This window comes from Sarcophilus harrisii, chromosome 6 (genome assembly GCF_902635505.1).
Source record: "Sarcophilus harrisii chromosome 6, mSarHar1.11, whole genome shotgun sequence".
NCBI classification, from domain to species: Eukaryota; Metazoa; Chordata; class Mammalia; order Dasyuromorphia; family Dasyuridae; genus Sarcophilus; species Sarcophilus harrisii.
In genome coordinates, this window is record NC_045431.1 from 70,381,349 (window position 1) to 70,399,914 (window position 18,566).

Here is an 18,566-nt window from a genome sequence, read left to right on the forward strand (position 1 = left end):
AGGAAAGATCAAGGAAAAAGAATTGAAGGGAAGTCTTCCTTGAGATTAACAAAGTAGTTTTCATTAAGAAGAAATAACTGTGTAATAAGAATTAAACATCAGTATGAAGTGACTGCACTATCAACAAATCTGGCTTAAGTAAGTGGTGATAGTAAATGGTCATAACTCCTATCACCCAAACTGCAGGCAATTTTTTAAAAAGACAAGTCAATGGTCAAAAACTTTTCAACACCTGGATGCATTGTAGATAAGAGAAAGTAAAAGATCTGAGAACAGAAAAGCAAATCGAGATTTAATTAAGGAGGGACCGATAAAAGTTAAATAAAAAAGCAAAAGTTTCTTTCATTTTGTACCTAGTTATTTATTTTTTTGTCTTGCATTATATTGTACTTATCCTTTACTATATTTATAATAATAAACTAGATAACACTATTTTGATTTAAAATTATGGAAAATGTAAGAAGCTAAATTGAAAGCCTTAATTTTTCTCTTTGAATAATTCATACTTAGGATTAGTCTAGGGGTGATAGCAAGAAGGAGAGTATCTATGAAATAAAACCTACAACATTACCAATTAACAAATGGTAGCTATCACAGAGACACACTGCCAAGAGACAATCGGACTTCATGAGGCTGGCCTTCCATTTTTCAAACTGATTATGTGAGGGCAAGTAGCATATCCCTCAGAACATAAGAAGTCTGAGCTGAGCTGTGTCTTAAAAGAGTGGTAGGTTTTGAAAGACTGAAGGTAGGGGGAAGAGCGAGTGCATTTGAGGCAAATGACTGATATCAAGAAAAAGGGGTAGGGAACTCATGGAATGTCTGAAGGCCAGGAAACAAGCTAACATGACTGCAGTTGAAATTGGATGCCAGGGAATATTGGGAAATGAGGTTGGATAGAAGTGTGAGATTGGATTATAGATAGCCTAAAAACAGACAAACAACAATAACAAACAAGAAGAAGAGTTTGGACTTGATCTGTAAGGTTTGGGACAGGAAATAATAATGATGAAAGTTTCAGGAAGAACTATGATCTTAGTATTATACAAGATTGAGTGAAATGATATTCCCATTCCAATCAAGGTATGAAAAGATGACTAGCAGAGCAGTAAGAGGAAGAGTAGATATGGATTTGAGTTACTCCTTGTAGTAAAAAAGAAATAGGATTTAATTAACTGACCATAGGAGATTTTAAATAACAAATGAATCAAAAATGACTCTAAAGTTTTGCATTTGGGTGAATAGGAAAATTAATTAATAGGAAAAATAAGCAAAAGCTGTCTGGAGTTGGCAAGGAGAGAAATCTGGATCAAATTTTGTATTTTATTTTGCATTTTAAATTAAATTATTCTCATCTAAAATAAACCACTATTTTTGTTTCTTCTACAACTATTTTTCTTATTTAACAAACTCATTATCAGATGACCATCTCAGGAGGGCACTAGCACTCCTCTTCTCCTAAAAGAACGTTTTTGTGATCTTTTTCTTCTCTGTCTCTGTCTTCCTCCCTCCCTCTCTCTAGTTGTTGCCCACTCTCTTCCTCCCTGTCTCATTGTATGTTTCTTTGTGTGTATCTTCTCTTCTCTCTCTCTTCTCTCTCTCTCTCTCTCTCTCTCTCTCTCTCTCTCTCTCTCTCTCTCTCTCTTTCTCTATGTCTTTATCTCTGTATGCCTGTCTCTCCATATCTGTTTCTGTCTCTCTATTTTTCTCTGTGTCTGTATCTCTCTGTGTGTCTCTACTTCTGTCTCTCTCTTCTATTTTCTCTCTCTCTCCTCAAATTATCTGATGCTTATATAGCTGAATAAATACTGCATTCTCCCAAGAGTAAATAAACAACTTGAGGTCAAGGACTATTTTTCTTTTGTCTTTCCTCCATGAAAGTAGGTGGCACAATGATTAGAGCACTGGGAGTAAGGAAAACCTGAGGTCAAATATGAGTTTAGATAGTTATTAGTTTTGTGATCTTGGGTCAGTCACTTAACTTTTCTGCCTTGGTTTGTTCAACTGACAGGGGAATAAAAAAGGCACCTGCCTCCTTGGGTTGTAATGAGGATCATAGAGGTTATTTGCAAAGTGCTTAGAACACTTGCTAAACGTTGTTCCTTCCTTCCAGTGGCTTGTGTGCTGTTTTGTATGTGGGAGGCACCAGAGGGCAGTGGAAAGAATAGATGGATTTAAAACCTGGGGGAAATGTGGGAGCCTCATTTAATTTCTCTTCATCTCAATTTTTAACTATAAAAATGAGGGGGCTCATTTTCTATTCATTAGATGAACATGGAGATCCCTTTTATAATTAAATCTATAATCCAAAATGCTGATTCAGTTGAATTATTTGATGTTTCTATATGGAAGACATACAAATTATCTTAAAGAAAAAGTCAAAATAAGATTTCACAGATTATGTGGGGAAAAGGCTTAATCTACCACTGCTCAGCCATAAATTGGCACTTCAAGAGATGTTTGTATTTTGGACCCCTCTGTGAGGCAGAGCAGCGCCTACTCTTACAACTTGGAAATTTGTAGCTCACAGAGAGATTAAATGACCCATCCAGGATCACACAGCCAGGGTGGAGTAACATTCAAACCTCAGGTCTTCCTGATTCAGAGATCAGCTGTGGGGATAAAGATCGATTGTCTGGAGCAAGTACTACCTTGGATTATTACTGGCCAGAACACAGTACTAGCAAAATCCCTAGTGGACCTAAAAGCATTCATGATGTTCCTAAGCAAACACATCTAACTTAATATCAAAGAGAAGATGGGGGGCTGAAAAAAATCTGGCCTGGCTTTGTAACAAACAGACAAAACAGCCAGAGCCTGAGTTCTGTGTACACATATTTCTACTCCTTTACTCTGGGAGTCTGGGAGAGGTAACAAAGACTCCATTCATCTGAGGTGTATATACCTCCAACCTCACGCTATTTTTTAATTACTTCTGCCTCTGTATGGCTCAGCTTAGTGCCTTCTTCTTTGTATTTCCCACTACAACTAGTCCGGTGCCTTCACACATGGCTGGGGCTTAGAAAATCTTTGTTCAGTGATGAATGAATGTAGTAGGATATATGTTGGATGACGATGATACACACTCCGCGGAGAAGACTTTCTGAGAATGTCATAAGTCCCTATATTTAGCATATTTCAAAGCAGATTCATAGGATCAGATCTAGAAGTCAAAAGTAGCTGGCTGGCACAGGAAATAGAGTGCTAGACCTGGAGGCAGGAGATCTGAATTCAAATCCAGCCTCAGATCTTGACTGGTTCTGTGAATCTGGGCAAGTCATTTAACTCTGCTTGCCTCAGTGTCCTAGATGGTAAAATGGGGATAATAATGGTACCTACCTCCCAGAGCTGTTGTATCAAATGAGATAGCATTTGTCAAGTACATGGCATAGTGCCTGAAATATAGTACGTGTTTAATAAATGCTTGTTTCTTTCCATTCTCCGTGGAGCTGGAAAAGACTTTAAAGGATCTCAAATGCAGCCTCTTTATTTTATAGAGGAAGAAAATGACTTATGTTAAGTGCCTTGCTTCAGGGACACACAGCCAGGAAATGTCTATAATAGGATTTGAACCCAGCCCTTCCAATGCCCTATGTATTATATCATGTCTCTAGATGGCTCTTCTCACACATAAAGTTTTAGTCACCTAATCAGGGAATGACTATTGCAGAAGCGATATAGCCACAATGAAAGAGAAGCTCTAGCTGAAGGTAGAAGTGGACATTTTTGAGAATCATCCAGTTGGCAGAAGCAGGACCAGAGTGTAGAAATGGAGAGAGTTTTCCCAGTATCTCCCTGAGGTCTGCACAGGTCTCTAGGAAGAAGGCTCCTTCAGAACTGATTCATAGAAAGCCAGAGCACTTCATTGCCCTGCCAGAGAGTTAACATTGTTTAGTGTGACATGACCACAATCTTGTGGTTTTCTCTTTTTCTCCTCCAAAAGCAAAAGCAAAGAAACACCAAGATACTGGTACAGCCATATGCAGTTTGATGCTATTTTAAACTGATTCTAGAAGTCCATGAGCTCTAGAAGGAAGAATTACAAATGAGAGATTTATGTACCACTGAAAGGTTTCTGCATGGAACAAAGACATTCAAAAAAGTCCACCGACTATGAGTAAATCTACAGCTGCATTTTAAATTTAGTTAAATAGTTAAATTTTCCATTCAAACAAAAAAAATCAAATTTCCCAGCACAAGTTGGAGGAGGTCTGTCTAGGCAGCATCTGGTCTGATTTTTGTGGACCACAAACTCAATGACTCAACAATGTGACATGGCTGGGGGAAAAAAGAAAAAGAAAAAAAAAAACTAAACTGATATTTGACTCCTCCATCACGTGAAATAGTGTCCAGGATGAGAAAGGTCATAGTGCCAGGGCAGTGCTCTGCCCTGAAGGGTCACACTGCATCTGTGATCAGCTGGAGACCCAGGACCTTAGGAAGGAAAATGTTAAGCATTTAGAGAGCATCTAGAAAATGGTTACCAAGATGGTAGCCAACAGTCAAGTGAGGTTATGCTATATCAGTATCCTTTGGGAATACTAACAGCAGTTAGTCTGAAAAAAAGGAAAAAAAATTAAAATGGTGGACACTATTGCTGCCTTAAGCTATCTGAAGGTGTCTCCTGTGGAACAATAGTAGATTTGTTCTGTTGGTTCTAGAGAGAAAGGAGAACAATGGATATCGAGACTAATATAGGCAAAATATCAGATTTGTGCTATGCTAAAAGAGATTGGAATGCCTCAGGAGACACCCTCCCCCCCAACAAGCAGAGCTAAATAGCCAATTGTTGCATATTCTTGTACGGGTATGAATTAGATTAGAAAGTTTCCTAGTCGCTTCCCAATTCTGAGATTCTCTGACCACCATTTTGCCTGATCCTTATTTGTTTTGGGGGTTGGGTTATGTTGTTATTCTTGTTTTACCAGACCTGTGATTTCTTTAGTCCTTGGAACAACCCAAAGAAACTCCCTTCAACAATGATCCTAAAGAGTTGCTTGGGGCACTAGGAGCTTTGTGACATGCCCAGGCTGGTATGGATTTGACCTCATGACTGCGTCTATCCAAGGGCAATGCTCTATGCCACAGTTCTCTCACCATTTGCTTTGAAAGCACCATGTTAAAGTTATGTGGCCAAATGTTTGCCCCAAAGAAAAAGGCCATCTTCCCAAATTAAGAAGACTTGAGTCTTCATTTTGTCAAAAATACACAACCTAGAAGATTTAAATCTTTTTTCTTTGTGCCATTTTCCAGATTTAAAATAGCTAAAATCATTTGTTTCTTTCATTTTGGAAAACTGGGAACTAAAAAGCCATTCCAGGCTGACAGTCAAGGTGCCAAGATTCTGTCAACTGCAAAGATACAATTTGGAGAGTGAGAATAAAATTTTATGTCTTGAAAAGCATAGTTTACAAAAAGAGAAATGATAGAAGGTTTTCCAAACACAGTTTTAAATTGACCTCTGCTGACACACCCAACAATTAGGAAGAATTTCTCCACATCTTTTGAACTTTAAAAGATCTTGAACCTTATAATAGACCTTATTGTACCTAACATTCTACTAAAGCCCATCTCAGCCCCTCATGTTGCTTTCTGTGTTGCTGCACAAGGAAGAACATGGGGATCTTGGAGTGTGTCTGTCTCCAGTTGATGCTTATTGTCACCCCAGCCACACTCTCCCATGCATCCTCTCATTAGATATCACTCGGTTCTCTTTTTCCTTCAAACAGAAGAGAGCAGCACTGAACATCCTATTCTGTAAGTGCCATGGAAATACCCTGGGCTTAGAAAGTAGAGTTTCCATTGCTATAATTCATTGGTGAAAAAAGAATTAAGCTTATGCTCACAACTGCATTTTCCAAACTAATTTGGCCCCAGAAAGCACTAAGATTTAAGCACAGAAATGGAAATCAAACCTATTGATACGGTTTCAAGTATGATGTAGTTATGGAACATTCTGAACCAAAAAAAAAAAAAAAGATAGGTTGGGGAAATTTTCAAGCAAAATAAAGAGAATGAAGCCCATTTTCATAGCAAAGTTGGCCGTAGCTACCAGACGTAATTTCCTACTTAATATTTTACAGTACGGGAGAAAATACCAGTAGCATTGAAAGATTCCTTCAGAGCCTTCATTCACATGAGCACCACGAACTAGTAAAGAAAACATTGTTTTACAAGAAAAAGCAATGGCTTATGGGTAGGCACAAAACCATGGTTGTAGCCTGCTTTAAATCCAGCCAGCCACTCATCTCAAGGAAGTCTCTTCCTGCTCTTGCCCCTGCTCTGGAGCTCCTAAGGTAGATTTCAAAGTCAAATACGTGAGGAGACAGTATTGAATTGGGAACACACATCAGATTCTTAAAGGCTCAGTCCTTGTTTCGAGCCACTAGGTCACATTTTTATGAACCTAGAGAAGTGGTGGGGAGGGCAGCAGTGTGGCTATTTCTAGCCTGTCTCAGGTCAGCAAAGAGCAGCTAGGTCTGGAGAATCATTAGTTCTAACAAGCACTATTTTTCTTCCAGGGATGCAGAAGAAAAAGAACTTAATTTGGGTCCAGTTGGGGAAAAGGGCAACTAATGGTGGTTCGGGGAAGGGATTTTATTTGTCTAATCATTGGGACTAAGAAGTCTAAAAATGTGGGAGTTTGGGATCAATTTGGAACAGCTTTCCACGCTGCAATTTTAACCTTATGTGCTGTTCTTAGGTGATATTTTTATTTTGTGCTTCAGTTTAAAACCGAGGAAGAAGGTCATGGCTTACTGCGAGAGAGCCTCCTTCTCTGTCCCCTTGAGTTGGGTGCACTCCTCCCCTCACCCCCTTTAATGGAACAAGTAGGTGTCCGCATGTTTGAATTTGTCACTGTTTTCCAATGTGCACAGACAGTGGTCTGACTGGCACAGCCACTCACAGACTTCTGCAAGCAAACAGCTGCACCCTATAGTGGCAGCAGGTGCACTGGGGGAGCCCAGCTGAAAATTCGGCTGGAGAACAATAGGGCCGTTATGAGGCCAAAGGATGGGGCCCCGCAGAAGGAACAACCAGTCTACTACTTCTGATGGCAAGAAGAGCTGAAGACTCGGGCAGCGGGCCAGGGAAATTTAGCCTCCTGGTCTGGGAAACAGGCATTCACAGAAACTGCCAGGTACCACTCACTGTATTCCACACCTCAATCAGAGCCCTATCGGGAGGCAAAAGCACTACCAACTATGTGGCTGGACGCAAATCCCTCCAGAAAAAACACACTCCTTTCCTTTTAAAGGAGCACCACCTCCCCTGAGGAGCACGGCCACATTCACCAAGTTTCCATTTACATCCAAATATGCGCAAAAAAAAATTACAGATGCATCTCACTCCCCCAGTGACTTTATAACATGTTGCTAGGTAACAGTGCATACAAGTCAGGTTCCTGGACCTCTAGTAAGTCACCATAAAATAACTGCATGGGTCTTTTGCATAAATACTGTGTATTTGTATCTGTTTTCTGATGCCAATAGATCAGTGGGCAAAGACATATCAGTCTGCCGAACTGTAAACAGCTCCCAGTCTGCTGCTAATTGAAAAACATTCGCTTGCGATACAGAGCTTTGGGTAGCAGACCTTCCCCTTCCCCTTCCCCTTCCCTTCCCTCCCTTTCTTCTGACTTTGAGGAGGTTTTTTTTCCCCTTCTGTTTCTCTACACTGAAGTCTACACTCTGAGCAGCCATAACAAGCCCTCTTATCTACTCCTGGCCCCAGCTGAGGTCTGGAGCCACTTATGGCATGACGTCGTGTACCTCTTTGAGAAAAACACATCTGAATTTAGTATGAGCATCACCATGCATTGGTTTTTCATTTCTAGGGATTAGCCTCCCAAATATAAATCTGCCCTTCCAGGAGTTACCCACCCCAACTTTCCTTTACTCCTTATCCTATGGTCCCAGGCCCTATGGAGTCTTCTAAGAAAAGCAAATTTTGCTATTTTCCTAAGCTTGAATCCATAAACAGAAAGTTTCACTGGAATCAGAGGTTTAGAATTGAGGTGAAGGAGTCCAGCTTCCTCTTTTTTATACTGATTTGAATGATTAGCAGGTTTCTGAAGGAGATTTGGATCCAGTTCTTCAAATCCAATTCCAGCTGTGTCCAAGGCAAACAGAAACAGCAGGCGTATGGATTTAGAAACCGACAAATTAACATTATCTATGTCTTACTAAATTTTAATTAATTTTGTTAAACATTTCCCAATTATATTTTAATATGGTTTGCTCCCTGAGTTTGACACCTCTGTGACTTTCCCCTGGGAATAGATTAAGGGAGTAAAAGAAGAACAGCCCTTCTCATGTACCATCAAGTGAAGCTGGTGAAATGGAAACTGAGTTTTTTGTGGGATGAACGGAGACTATGAAAGAAGGACATAAAAGAAGGAGATAGAAAAAGAGTATAAAATAATGGCTGAAAAGCTGGGTTCAAATCCTTCCTCTGACGCATGTCTGTAAGTACTTAAACTTTCAGTGTCCCAGACAACTAAGAATTATTGCAAAATGGTGATCCACATCAGTGGCGTGAACTTCCATACCAGGGGTTACAAACACTGATGAAGTCACAGGTCCAGGTACCACACCCTCCATCCTTCCTTCTTTTCAAATCTGGATGAATTAAAATAATGCATAGCCTTTAAAAAGAACTGCAAATCTTTTTAACTCCATGAGAAAATGTTAAGATATTGACCCCAAACAAATAAAATTAAGTGTGTCTTTAACTCCTTTGGCATCATTAACCTCAAAGGTGGGATGATCCTCAACTCTACTAGGCTTTTGATATATTGCCCTAACTCCTATTCTCTTCCTCCACTTCCTGCCTTGAGTTAAAGAAGTTAACTTGTACTCCATTTCTCACCTTCTTATTCCTTCCAGGATAATCTCAGCACTCTCCTGAGGAGCAAAGATGCAGGGCCATGAGGACATGAAGCCATTTCACAAGACCTGACTGAAGTCTCAGTGAGCAAAGGGATGAGCAGGTGAAAGTGAACCTCCAATTCACCTGGCAGTGACATTTAGTAAAATGCAACTCACATCCCATTTAAAGGAAGGTGGTGACCAATTATTCTCCATTTAAAAGGGTATTGTCAATCTCCAAAGAGCTGAAATGGCATTTGGAAATCATCTTGGGGACTGCCATCTTCATTGAAAGACAGAACCAATTCTCAATCGACCTTTCCCCACCCTCCACATTGCTTTTAAAATTTAAAATCCTACTTTAAAAAAAAACACCTTTATAAGCTGCCATGCAACCCCACCAAGTGTCCCATTGAACCAATTATGTAGTCAGCAAAAACACTGCCCTCTCCCTATCTTGGTACCACTGCTTAACCTCTGAATAATCACAAAACAAGCTGAAGGAGAAAAAAGGATGGTGACAAAGAGAAAAAGAAACCCCTGTATAATTTGCTCCGGGCTAGGGGAGTCAACAAAAAAAGAGTAATGTGCTTTCAGAATTTCTTTGGAAACCGTTCTAGTGTACCCCTAATAGAAAAAAAAAATCTACACTACCTAATGCTAATCTGTGTTTCTTTGTCCTAAGATGGCTTTAAAACTGAGATAGTAAAGAACGGATGAAATCAGATACATTCCACCCAGGCATTTTATAGAACCCAAAGTAGGGAGAAGGTAAATGGGAAACTCAAGGTCACAATGAGCATTTGGCAAGGGACCAAGGTAAAGCTTTGGCTCCCAGTGTCATTATGATCACCTTAAACACACACAGACACACACACAACCCCAAAACAGATAAAGAGCATGCATAAAAGAAAGAAAAATGAAAAAGAAAAACCAAAAATGCTTTTATCAACTGACTAGATCCAAATAACCGAGCACATAGAGGGAAGAGATGGCTGTGTCTTAGAGGAACAACAAGAAAGGAGGCGGGAAGAGAGACAGAGGACAAGCACCCTGCCGGATTACCTGACAGCTTCATGAGAAAGTCCGACGCCATCTTCACGGAGATGTCTTGGCTGAACAACGCCGACGCGGTATTGGCTACGTAGTCTGAGGTGTCTTTCAATTTTGTGTTGTTCAGGGATCTCTCGGAGACATTCAGGGTAAAAGAAGGGGACAGCCCATTATCTTCCTTGGGTTCTTCTTTGACCAACAAAGGTGGAATACCAGCACTGCTCTGGCTAGTCCTTTCTGGAGTTCTAGACAGGACCGGAGTCCCCACTAACTCCGTGCCTGCCCCTTCTCTCTGCTGTCCCAGACAGGCACTCTCGCTGAGCTGTGGGGACCCCTTCACATCTGTTTCGGGGATCTCCTCCTTCACCTTGGCTTCTGTCCTCAGGAAGTGCTGATGGCATCGCATGTGGAGCTTCAGGCTAAAGTGACGGGAGGAGGTAAAAGGACATAGCTGGCACTGGAAGGTCTCGCCTCGGTCCTGGTGTTGATGAACCTGAGGAATGGGTAGGTAGGGTGAGGGGTTCAGGGGGCAGGAAGGGGAGGAACACCCATGACACATTTATAAACTAGGTCTTATCATACATTTCTAAAACATCTACAGATTGTTTTTCTACGATGCAAACAGTAGGATAAAAACCTGAAGCATGTCATAGATGCGATCTTCAAAAGAAGGGCAATAATCCCCGAAAACAAAGTGAGCCCATCGAAGTGAGAGAGCCCATTCATCTAGTCAGGAAGATAGGTTTTTAAGAAACAATTCATTACATGATGCATTATGTTGTTTAGTCACGTTCAACTCTGCCCCTTTGGAACTTGCTATTTCCTTCTTTAGTTCATTTTATACATGAGGAAACTGAGGCAATCAGGTTAACTGAGTTGCCCAGAATCACATAGCTAGTAAGTGTTTCAGGTAGGTCCCCCTTACTTTAGGCCCCATGTTCTACCCACTGAGCCACCTAGCTGCCCCAGAAGCATGATGGAATAATGGGAAAGATTCTGGATTTGAAATCCAGTGACCTGGATTCATAGGATTGTGTTAGAGATGAAAGCTCTGATTCAGCCTGCTCAATTTTCAGATGAGGAAACCAAGACCCATGGGGGTTAAGAGTCTTATTCAAGGCCATATAGGTGAGAAACATCAGAAGTAAGATTTGAATCCAGGTTTTCCACTAATTAAAGAACACAAAGCATATATACTGACTGCAGCATTCTGATTTAAATAACAGTCAGCCACTGTGTGGCCTTGAGCAAGTAACTCCTCTGTAAGCTGAGGAAGTTGGTTTAAATCACTTCTAAGGTTCTTTGCAGTTTTAAATCTAAGCTTCCACCATTTTTTGGCTGGATCTACCCAGCTTTTTAAGCAACTAATCCCCAGCTGGTAATCTTAGAGCAATAAATAATCATAAACCCAACAAACTATCCAATTTACATAATAATTAACTAGGGTCAGCATAGGTACCTCGTCAATTAATTTCCCTGACAACAATAATACTCTGCATTTATGGAACACCTTTCACCCAGAGACTTATGTGCACTTTGCAAATAGAGTCTCATCAATTTTCAAAACACTGCTCATAGTTAACAGCATTGGACCAAGAGTTAAGAGAGCTAGGCTCTAGCCTCAGTTCTTCCCTTAGCTAATCATGGTATCTGGGACTCAGTTTCCCCTTTTGTAAAATCAAGGAATCTAAAAACTTTGTTACATGGGAAAGATCATTGTAACTGAAGGAAAAAGAATCGAAATAAATGTGATGCAGAAGAAGACAAGTTTCAAATAAACTAAAATAAAATCAGAGAGCTAGATTAGATGTTGAATGATCTTAAGGAAGTCTACAAGGAAGAAGCAAATCATTTAGCTTCATTGGGAATCTGTTTCCTCACATGTTCAAGGAGGGGGTGGAGTAGGTGGCCTTTAAGTCTTAAATCTTTGAATCTATGATCTATTCCAACTTTCAAGGAGGTAGAAGTGAAAAAACAACACAGTACAGAGGGCAGAGAGGGCAGCCTGTGAGTCAGAAACATCTGGGTTCAAGGACTGATTGACATGACTATGGTCAAATCATTTGATGTCTCAAGCAGCTCTGGGTGAACACAAGTCACCCATTAGGTGTCACTCTGCAACTCCTATAGAAAAATTTTTCATACTCTGATTTCTCCAGTTGAAGGAAGAAAGGAAGAGGAAAAGGGGAGAGGAGATAAAAGAGAGAAGGAAGGGATGAAGAGAGGAAGGAAGGGAAGGAGGGAAGAAAGCAAAAAAGGGAGAAAGGAAAAAAAGAAGAGAAGGGAAGGAAGGAAGTGAAAGAAGAGAAAAGAGGGAGGGAAGTAAAAAAGAAAAGGAAAGGAAGGAAGAGAAGGAAGGAAGGAAGAAAAAGGGAGGGAGGGAGGAAGAGAAGGAAGGTAAGAGGGAAGGAATGAAGAATAGAAGGAAGGAAAGAAGAAAAAAGGAGGCTAGAAGGAAGGAAAGAGGAAGGAAGGGAGGAAGGAAAGGAAGCTGACAGGAACAGAAGGAGAGGGGGAAGAAAGGAGGAAGGGAAAGAGGAAGGAAAAAGAGAAGGAAGGAGGGAAGGGAAGGAGAGAAGGAGGAAAGTGAGGTGGAGAGAAGAAAGGAGGAAAGAAAGAAGGGAGGGAAGAAAGGCCAAAAAAAAAGGAGGGAAGGATTGGGGGAAACAATATCATTGCAGTATTCCCATTTCATCAAAGGAGAAATTCAGACACAAATTCTGAATTTACACCAAAATCACACTCACAAAAATCCATGTAGAAGGAAACTAAGAAGTCGGGATTTCTGACTCAGAGTCTGTCTCTGCCCATTTATTTTAAATCTCTCACAGAGGCAGACTTTTACAAATGGAGTATAACTAAGCCTCCGACTCCAAAGTGCTGCATATGAATAGAATGCAGACTGCTGCCTCTGATTCTAATCCTCCATGCCTACTACCTGCAGAGGTTCCAGGGAACTTTCCCCCTCTCCTGTCGTGGACAAATTTAGTGCTTGAGAAAGTGAGGAAATAATTGCATTGGCCTGAGCCAGGCTTAATGCTGGCAGGTGCTATGTAAGCTTGTAAGCTCCCCCATTCATCTTTGCCAATGTACTTCAGTCTTGACCTGTAACACCCTTGCTATTTCAGTACTGGCCCTCCCTTGAACAGAAACTGCCAATCGTGGAGATTTGGGCCAAATTGTTTGGGTAGTTGTGTGATCTGGACAAACAAGCAACAGATTGGAATGGAAAAAGAAAACACCAAAAAAAGAAAAAAAAAAAACCCAACTTCTTCTTCTTTTTTTTTTTTTTTTCCAATTTCTGAGCAAAAGGGATTTGAACTTGGGTCTGCAAAGGGTAAAGGCTCATTCTTTAACCCCCTCTGCTACCTGGCCCCTCTGCAGTGAGTTTCCTTCCAAGAGAGCAAGTTTTACTACAGCTGTTTACACATTCTGAATGCAGTCCAAAAGCATTATTCAGCAGCCAAAACATACTTTTAAATAATGTTAAATGACCAACAAAAGCAAAGGAATTAAAAGTTAATGGTGAGATCCTGTCGCTACAGCACCCCACTGTGGCTTTTGGAAAAAAATAGCAGAGGACGCCCAAGTTCCCCCAAACAGGAGTTTAATAACAGAAATAGCCCCGTGAACTGGCCCCACCAGTAGGAGCAATGTTCTGCTAATTAAACGCCAGGCTTTTTCAAACCCCCATGCCTTGTCTTTGTGGGAGGGGCGGCGGCATCTGCCGGAGGATGTTCATACCATCTCGCTTTTCTTTTATGACAATGAGTTCTAAATCCCCATAATTTCCATTGGGTGTCTAACAACGTCTTGAGAATCCAGTTCAATTTCCTCCACCCCGTCCTTGCCGGAGCATCCTCCTCGGAGGCCCCAGGGTCCCGCCTCCCAAAGGCCTCCGACAAAGGCTGCTGGAATCGTGTCCTGAACCGAAGTGGTTAAAGGTCAGGCTGCAGAAAGCTCGCAGTCCCCAGGGGAGTGCCCAGTGGGGCAGATTCCATTTCAGCGGTGTCCGGAGGAGAGAAAAGGAGAAGTGAGCCGAGCCAAGAACAGAGCCCTGAAATCAGCTTCCAGGCGAGGGGGAAACAATATAGAGCTGCTGCGTGTTTAGAAGTCTGGACCGAAAATAGCCAGAGGACACGCATTTTCTAAAAATGGGCTCTTGAGTTTCATAAGTATCTGCTGGGTTCTGTTCTGCCTCTAGTTAGGTTTGAGAAATAAAGGATTGGGTGACTTTTTAGGACTTCAGTGAACTGTGGGTAAAAATCTGCCCTCTCCACGGAGAGGTGGGAGACTACAGTTGTGGACTAAGGCATACCACGTGTCATGCTCAGCCGTACCCCTGCTCAGAGCTAGAGGAAGCGTCATTGATGTAAAAAAGGGTATCAATAAAGCACTCGTTTGATTATTTGACAAAAGAAATGGCTTCTTGAAAAATGTGAAGTGCTCTGACCTTCGGAGCTGACTGCTTCTCACCTACTAAGTCTCCCATTTCCTCTCGAAATGACTTTGAATTACCTTGGGCATCCTGAACTGTAGACATTTTTGTATTTCTTTCCCCAAGCCCTTCTCTGCAGAAGACAAGTTCTTGGGGGATCTTTGGAGTTCCCTCACCCGGCCTAGGATTGCCACCCAATAGGTAGGTGCTAGCCGAGTTGAACTTTTTTTCCCAAAGTGGGGAGAGGAGGTGGGGTAAGGTCAGGGATCTCATGTTGTGTTTGGCCTTTGACTTAAAGGAATAAATCACTGCTTCTGAAGCTCTCTGGGCCTGTCGCTGCAAAGCAGAGGCTGCCTAAAACCTTTTCTTCCTTCTGACTCAATCTGTACGGCCTCTTTTCCTTTCTTCAGAGTGCTGGTCATTTTTCTGAACAGCAAATACCACACATCAAAAGGGGTTAGGAACAAGAGGGACCTCTGCAATCAATGAGTCCACCTCCCGGCCAAGACAGGGCTTCATAGCTTTCGGCTGCTATGTCCAGAGACTCATACTGTGGGGAAGTTGAAAGGAACCTCAGAGACCATCTAATATAAGTGCCTCGTTTTACCAGCGAGGAAAACTGACACACAGAGAGGTTAAGTGACTGTGACTTAGCTTGGCCATAAAAGCTGTCTGTCTTCAGGTACTGAAGAGCTGTACAGTGGAAAGGGGACTGGCCGTGTTCTGGACTCTGGGATGATGAAGTTGTGACAATTACATCAAGAACAAAACCAATGTCCGGTTAATGTTTTAGAATTTACAAAATGCTTTCCACACCTTATCTCCATTAATCTGCACAAGAACTCTGGGAGGTAGGTAGTCTCTTCATTTTATAGATTTCCAGGGAACAGAAACTCAGTACTTACCCAGGGATACGCAGCTAGTTTGGTGACAGAGCTAAATCTAGAACCCAGCCCTTCTAAGTCTAGAACCTAGAACTTCTGAAAACTGCTTTTCCCATTGTACCAATGTCTCACTTACTTTCTGTTTCCTCAACTGCAAAGTGAGGATTGAAAACGGCTCCTCCATCTCGGAGGGGTGTTGTAAGGATCACATGAGATAATCTGAGCATGCTATCTTTCAGACTTTAGCTTGATATAAATTAATGCGTGCATGAACATATAAATGTATGTATATATGTATACACATACATACACATTTACCTGTATATATGTATGTTGTGAATCTGTGTCTATATATATTTGGATGTATATATTATATATGTGGTAGATATACATGCGTATATGTATATATGAATGTGCATATGTATGTAATGTACATATGCATACACATATACACATCCATGTGTGTGTATTGTGCACATATGGGTACACTGTATATACATGGGTGTGTATGTGTACATGCACACATGACATGTATGTGTGCACATGTATGTATTCACATGAAATGTGTATATATGTGCATGTGGTGTGTGTATATGGCTTGTATAGTGGGTGTGTGTATGTGTTTCTGTGTTGCACATGGTTGTACATATACATACGAACATGTATGTGGATGTGTGAGTATGCTTTGTGCACGTGTGTGCACATGTGGTGTGCATGCATATGTGGGTGTGTTTGTGTGTGAATGTATATTTGCATATACATGCATGCGCATGTGTGCATGTATGTGCAGGCTGTATGTGTGTACATGCATATTTATGATGTGCACATGTGTGCGTGCATGTGTGGGTGTGTGCGTGCGCACATATGTGTATGTGCATGCAAATGTGTGCAGTGCGTACTGCACTGTGTGCATGCATGTTTATGGTGTGTGTGCATATGTGGATGCACACACACCATGTGTGGTATACATGTATATACATGTATGCACTGGATTGTATGTATGCGTGTGTTTGTGTATGTATGATGTGTATATGTGTACACATATGTGTGTATTGTATATATGTGTGTGGAATATGTCCATATACAATATACACAGGTACACACAGGATTATCTCTGTGGCTCTCCCTTTATTGGGTTCAGCTTTAACTTAGGAGACTATAAAGTTGCTTGCCTTGAATCCATTCATCTAGGAAGGTTGTAAACACATTTAATGAAGATAGGAAATAACCCCAAGAAAACTAGAAATATTGCTAAATATATACTTCCAATGGTATCCAGGAGAGGGATAGGGAGCAGGGGAAGGGGAGACTCTCCCATTTTATGAAAGTAAATTTACATGCCCGCTTATCAAAAGCTTAAATGAGTGTTGCCTGATAGATTAAGAGACCATGAGTTTGAATAAAGTAGGAGTTTCACGTGACCGCTTTATTGTACCAGTTATCGATTTGTTCTGAGAGTGCTCTGAGTCCCCATGACCTACACAGACCCTGCTGCTTTCAGCTGCAACTCTCCATAGCCTGGAGTGTGTGTTGGATCATCAAGGCGTCCAACACACCTTCCTCTAGTCTCAAGGTCAATAATCCTTTCTTTTAAAACTCCGGCTTTATAAATAGGCTGGTTAAGTGACCTTGGGCTGAGGCAAGGCTCCCAGGTTGCTGGGCCAGAGTCAAGCTTCCTGCTTAACCAATGCTTTAAATGAGCTAGATCCCACTTCCAAGTACAACATACTATAGACAGCATCTAAAAGGACTTTTTGTGATAATGGGCACTTCTTGCAAGCCAGTTCTTTCTAATTCAATCCTCACTGTGCACAAATCTGAGCTCTATTGCTTTGAAGAGGAATGGGAATTTGCACTGTGAAGAACAATATAAGTCAACTTCTACTCAAGTCCCCTATTAACCACATGCAGGAGGGGAAGAGAACCTCACTTTTAGGAAAAATAAGCAAGAGGTTAAAAACCAAGCTCACATTTGGAGTTCACTTCTTAGAACAATAGCTTCCAAGGTACATCACAAAATTTCAGACTCTCAGGGATCTCAGACATTATCTAGTCTTAAGCTCTTTAGTGTCCCAATCTCCAGGAAGTCTGGTGAAGTCCATGGACTCCTTCTTAGAAAACTGTTTTTAAATTATTGAAATAAATGTTAAATTTCAGTTAAAGGTTAGTAAAAACAAAGATATTTTTTCCTCCCATTCAAGTTCCTGAACCCACTATCAGAAGTTGAAATCTATCAACTTCATCCTCTGGAGGTCCCAGGACCCCAGGGAACAGAACCCTTTCTCAGTGAAACACCTGCACTTGGATTAGAATCCCCCACAAAAGAGATCAGAAATGAAGGCCTCAAGTGAAGAGGAACTTCCCACAACAATTCATTCCACCTTTGGGCAGGAAAGTTTTGCTTTCTATCAAGACTACATCTGTCTCTTGACAGCTTTCACACACCACTCACTGTCTGGTTCAAGGAGAACAAGATTATCTTTTCTTCCACCAGGAAACCCTTCAGATACTTGAAAACAGCTCTCCTGCCTAGAGTCCCTAAGTCAGTGGTTCTCAAACTTTTGTTTTCAGTATGTTTATCCTATTTAAAAATTATTGAGGATCTCTCCAAAGTGTTTTTGCTTATCTAGATTATATTTATAGACATTTACCATATTGGAAATAAAAACTATTTTTGAATTTGTAGACCCTCTAAAAGGGTTTCAGAGGTCCTCAGGATTCTCTAGACCATACTTTGAGAACCACTGCCCTAAGTCTTCTCTTTTCCAGGACATAAACTTGGTTTGATTATATTCAATTCAAAAGGCATCAAGCACCTACTATGTGCTAAGTACTATCATGTTAGATACTAGGGACATTAAAAAAAATTGACTCTGTCATCCTGCCATCCTATGAAAAATACTCAGACATATTATCAATGTCCTTATAAAATATGAGTGTTTTACTCCATATATGCCAGCAGGAATATCATCAGCTTACTCCTAGAGATTATGACCTTCTTGTTAACATAATGTACAATCACATTAGCCATTTGGGGGCTGTAGTGTCATAGTATTGACTAATGTTGAAACAACAGTTCATAAAACCCAGACCATTTCCTGAGGAACTATTTTCTAACTATGATTCCTCTGTGTTGTAGTTATCAAGAGTTTTTTGGATTCTGTCACTGATCCATTACCTAGGCTTCCAAATTGATATAGGCAAATCTGATAAGCTTGCCATCTATACTTTCACCTAAGTCACTGTTAAAATTGCTAACTAGCATAAGTTAATAACAGATACCTGGCAAACTTCACTGAAGACTTCCTCCCAAGCTGGTTT

General features: G+C 41.0%; 1 protein-coding gene across 3 annotated transcripts in view; it reads right to left on the reverse strand.

Moving 5' to 3' along the window:
• Positions 1–18,566, reverse strand: part of ZNF827 (zinc finger protein 827) — a 256,084-nt gene that overhangs the window by 172,874 nt on the left and 64,644 nt on the right. For all 3 annotated transcript variants that reach the window (XM_031942030.1, XM_031942029.1, XM_031942031.1), the window contains one exon: positions 9,936–10,416. In XM_031942030.1, coding sequence (XP_031797890.1) covers positions 9,936–10,416 — 481 coding nt within the window. The remainder of the gene's footprint in view (positions 1–9,935; positions 10,417–18,566) is intronic.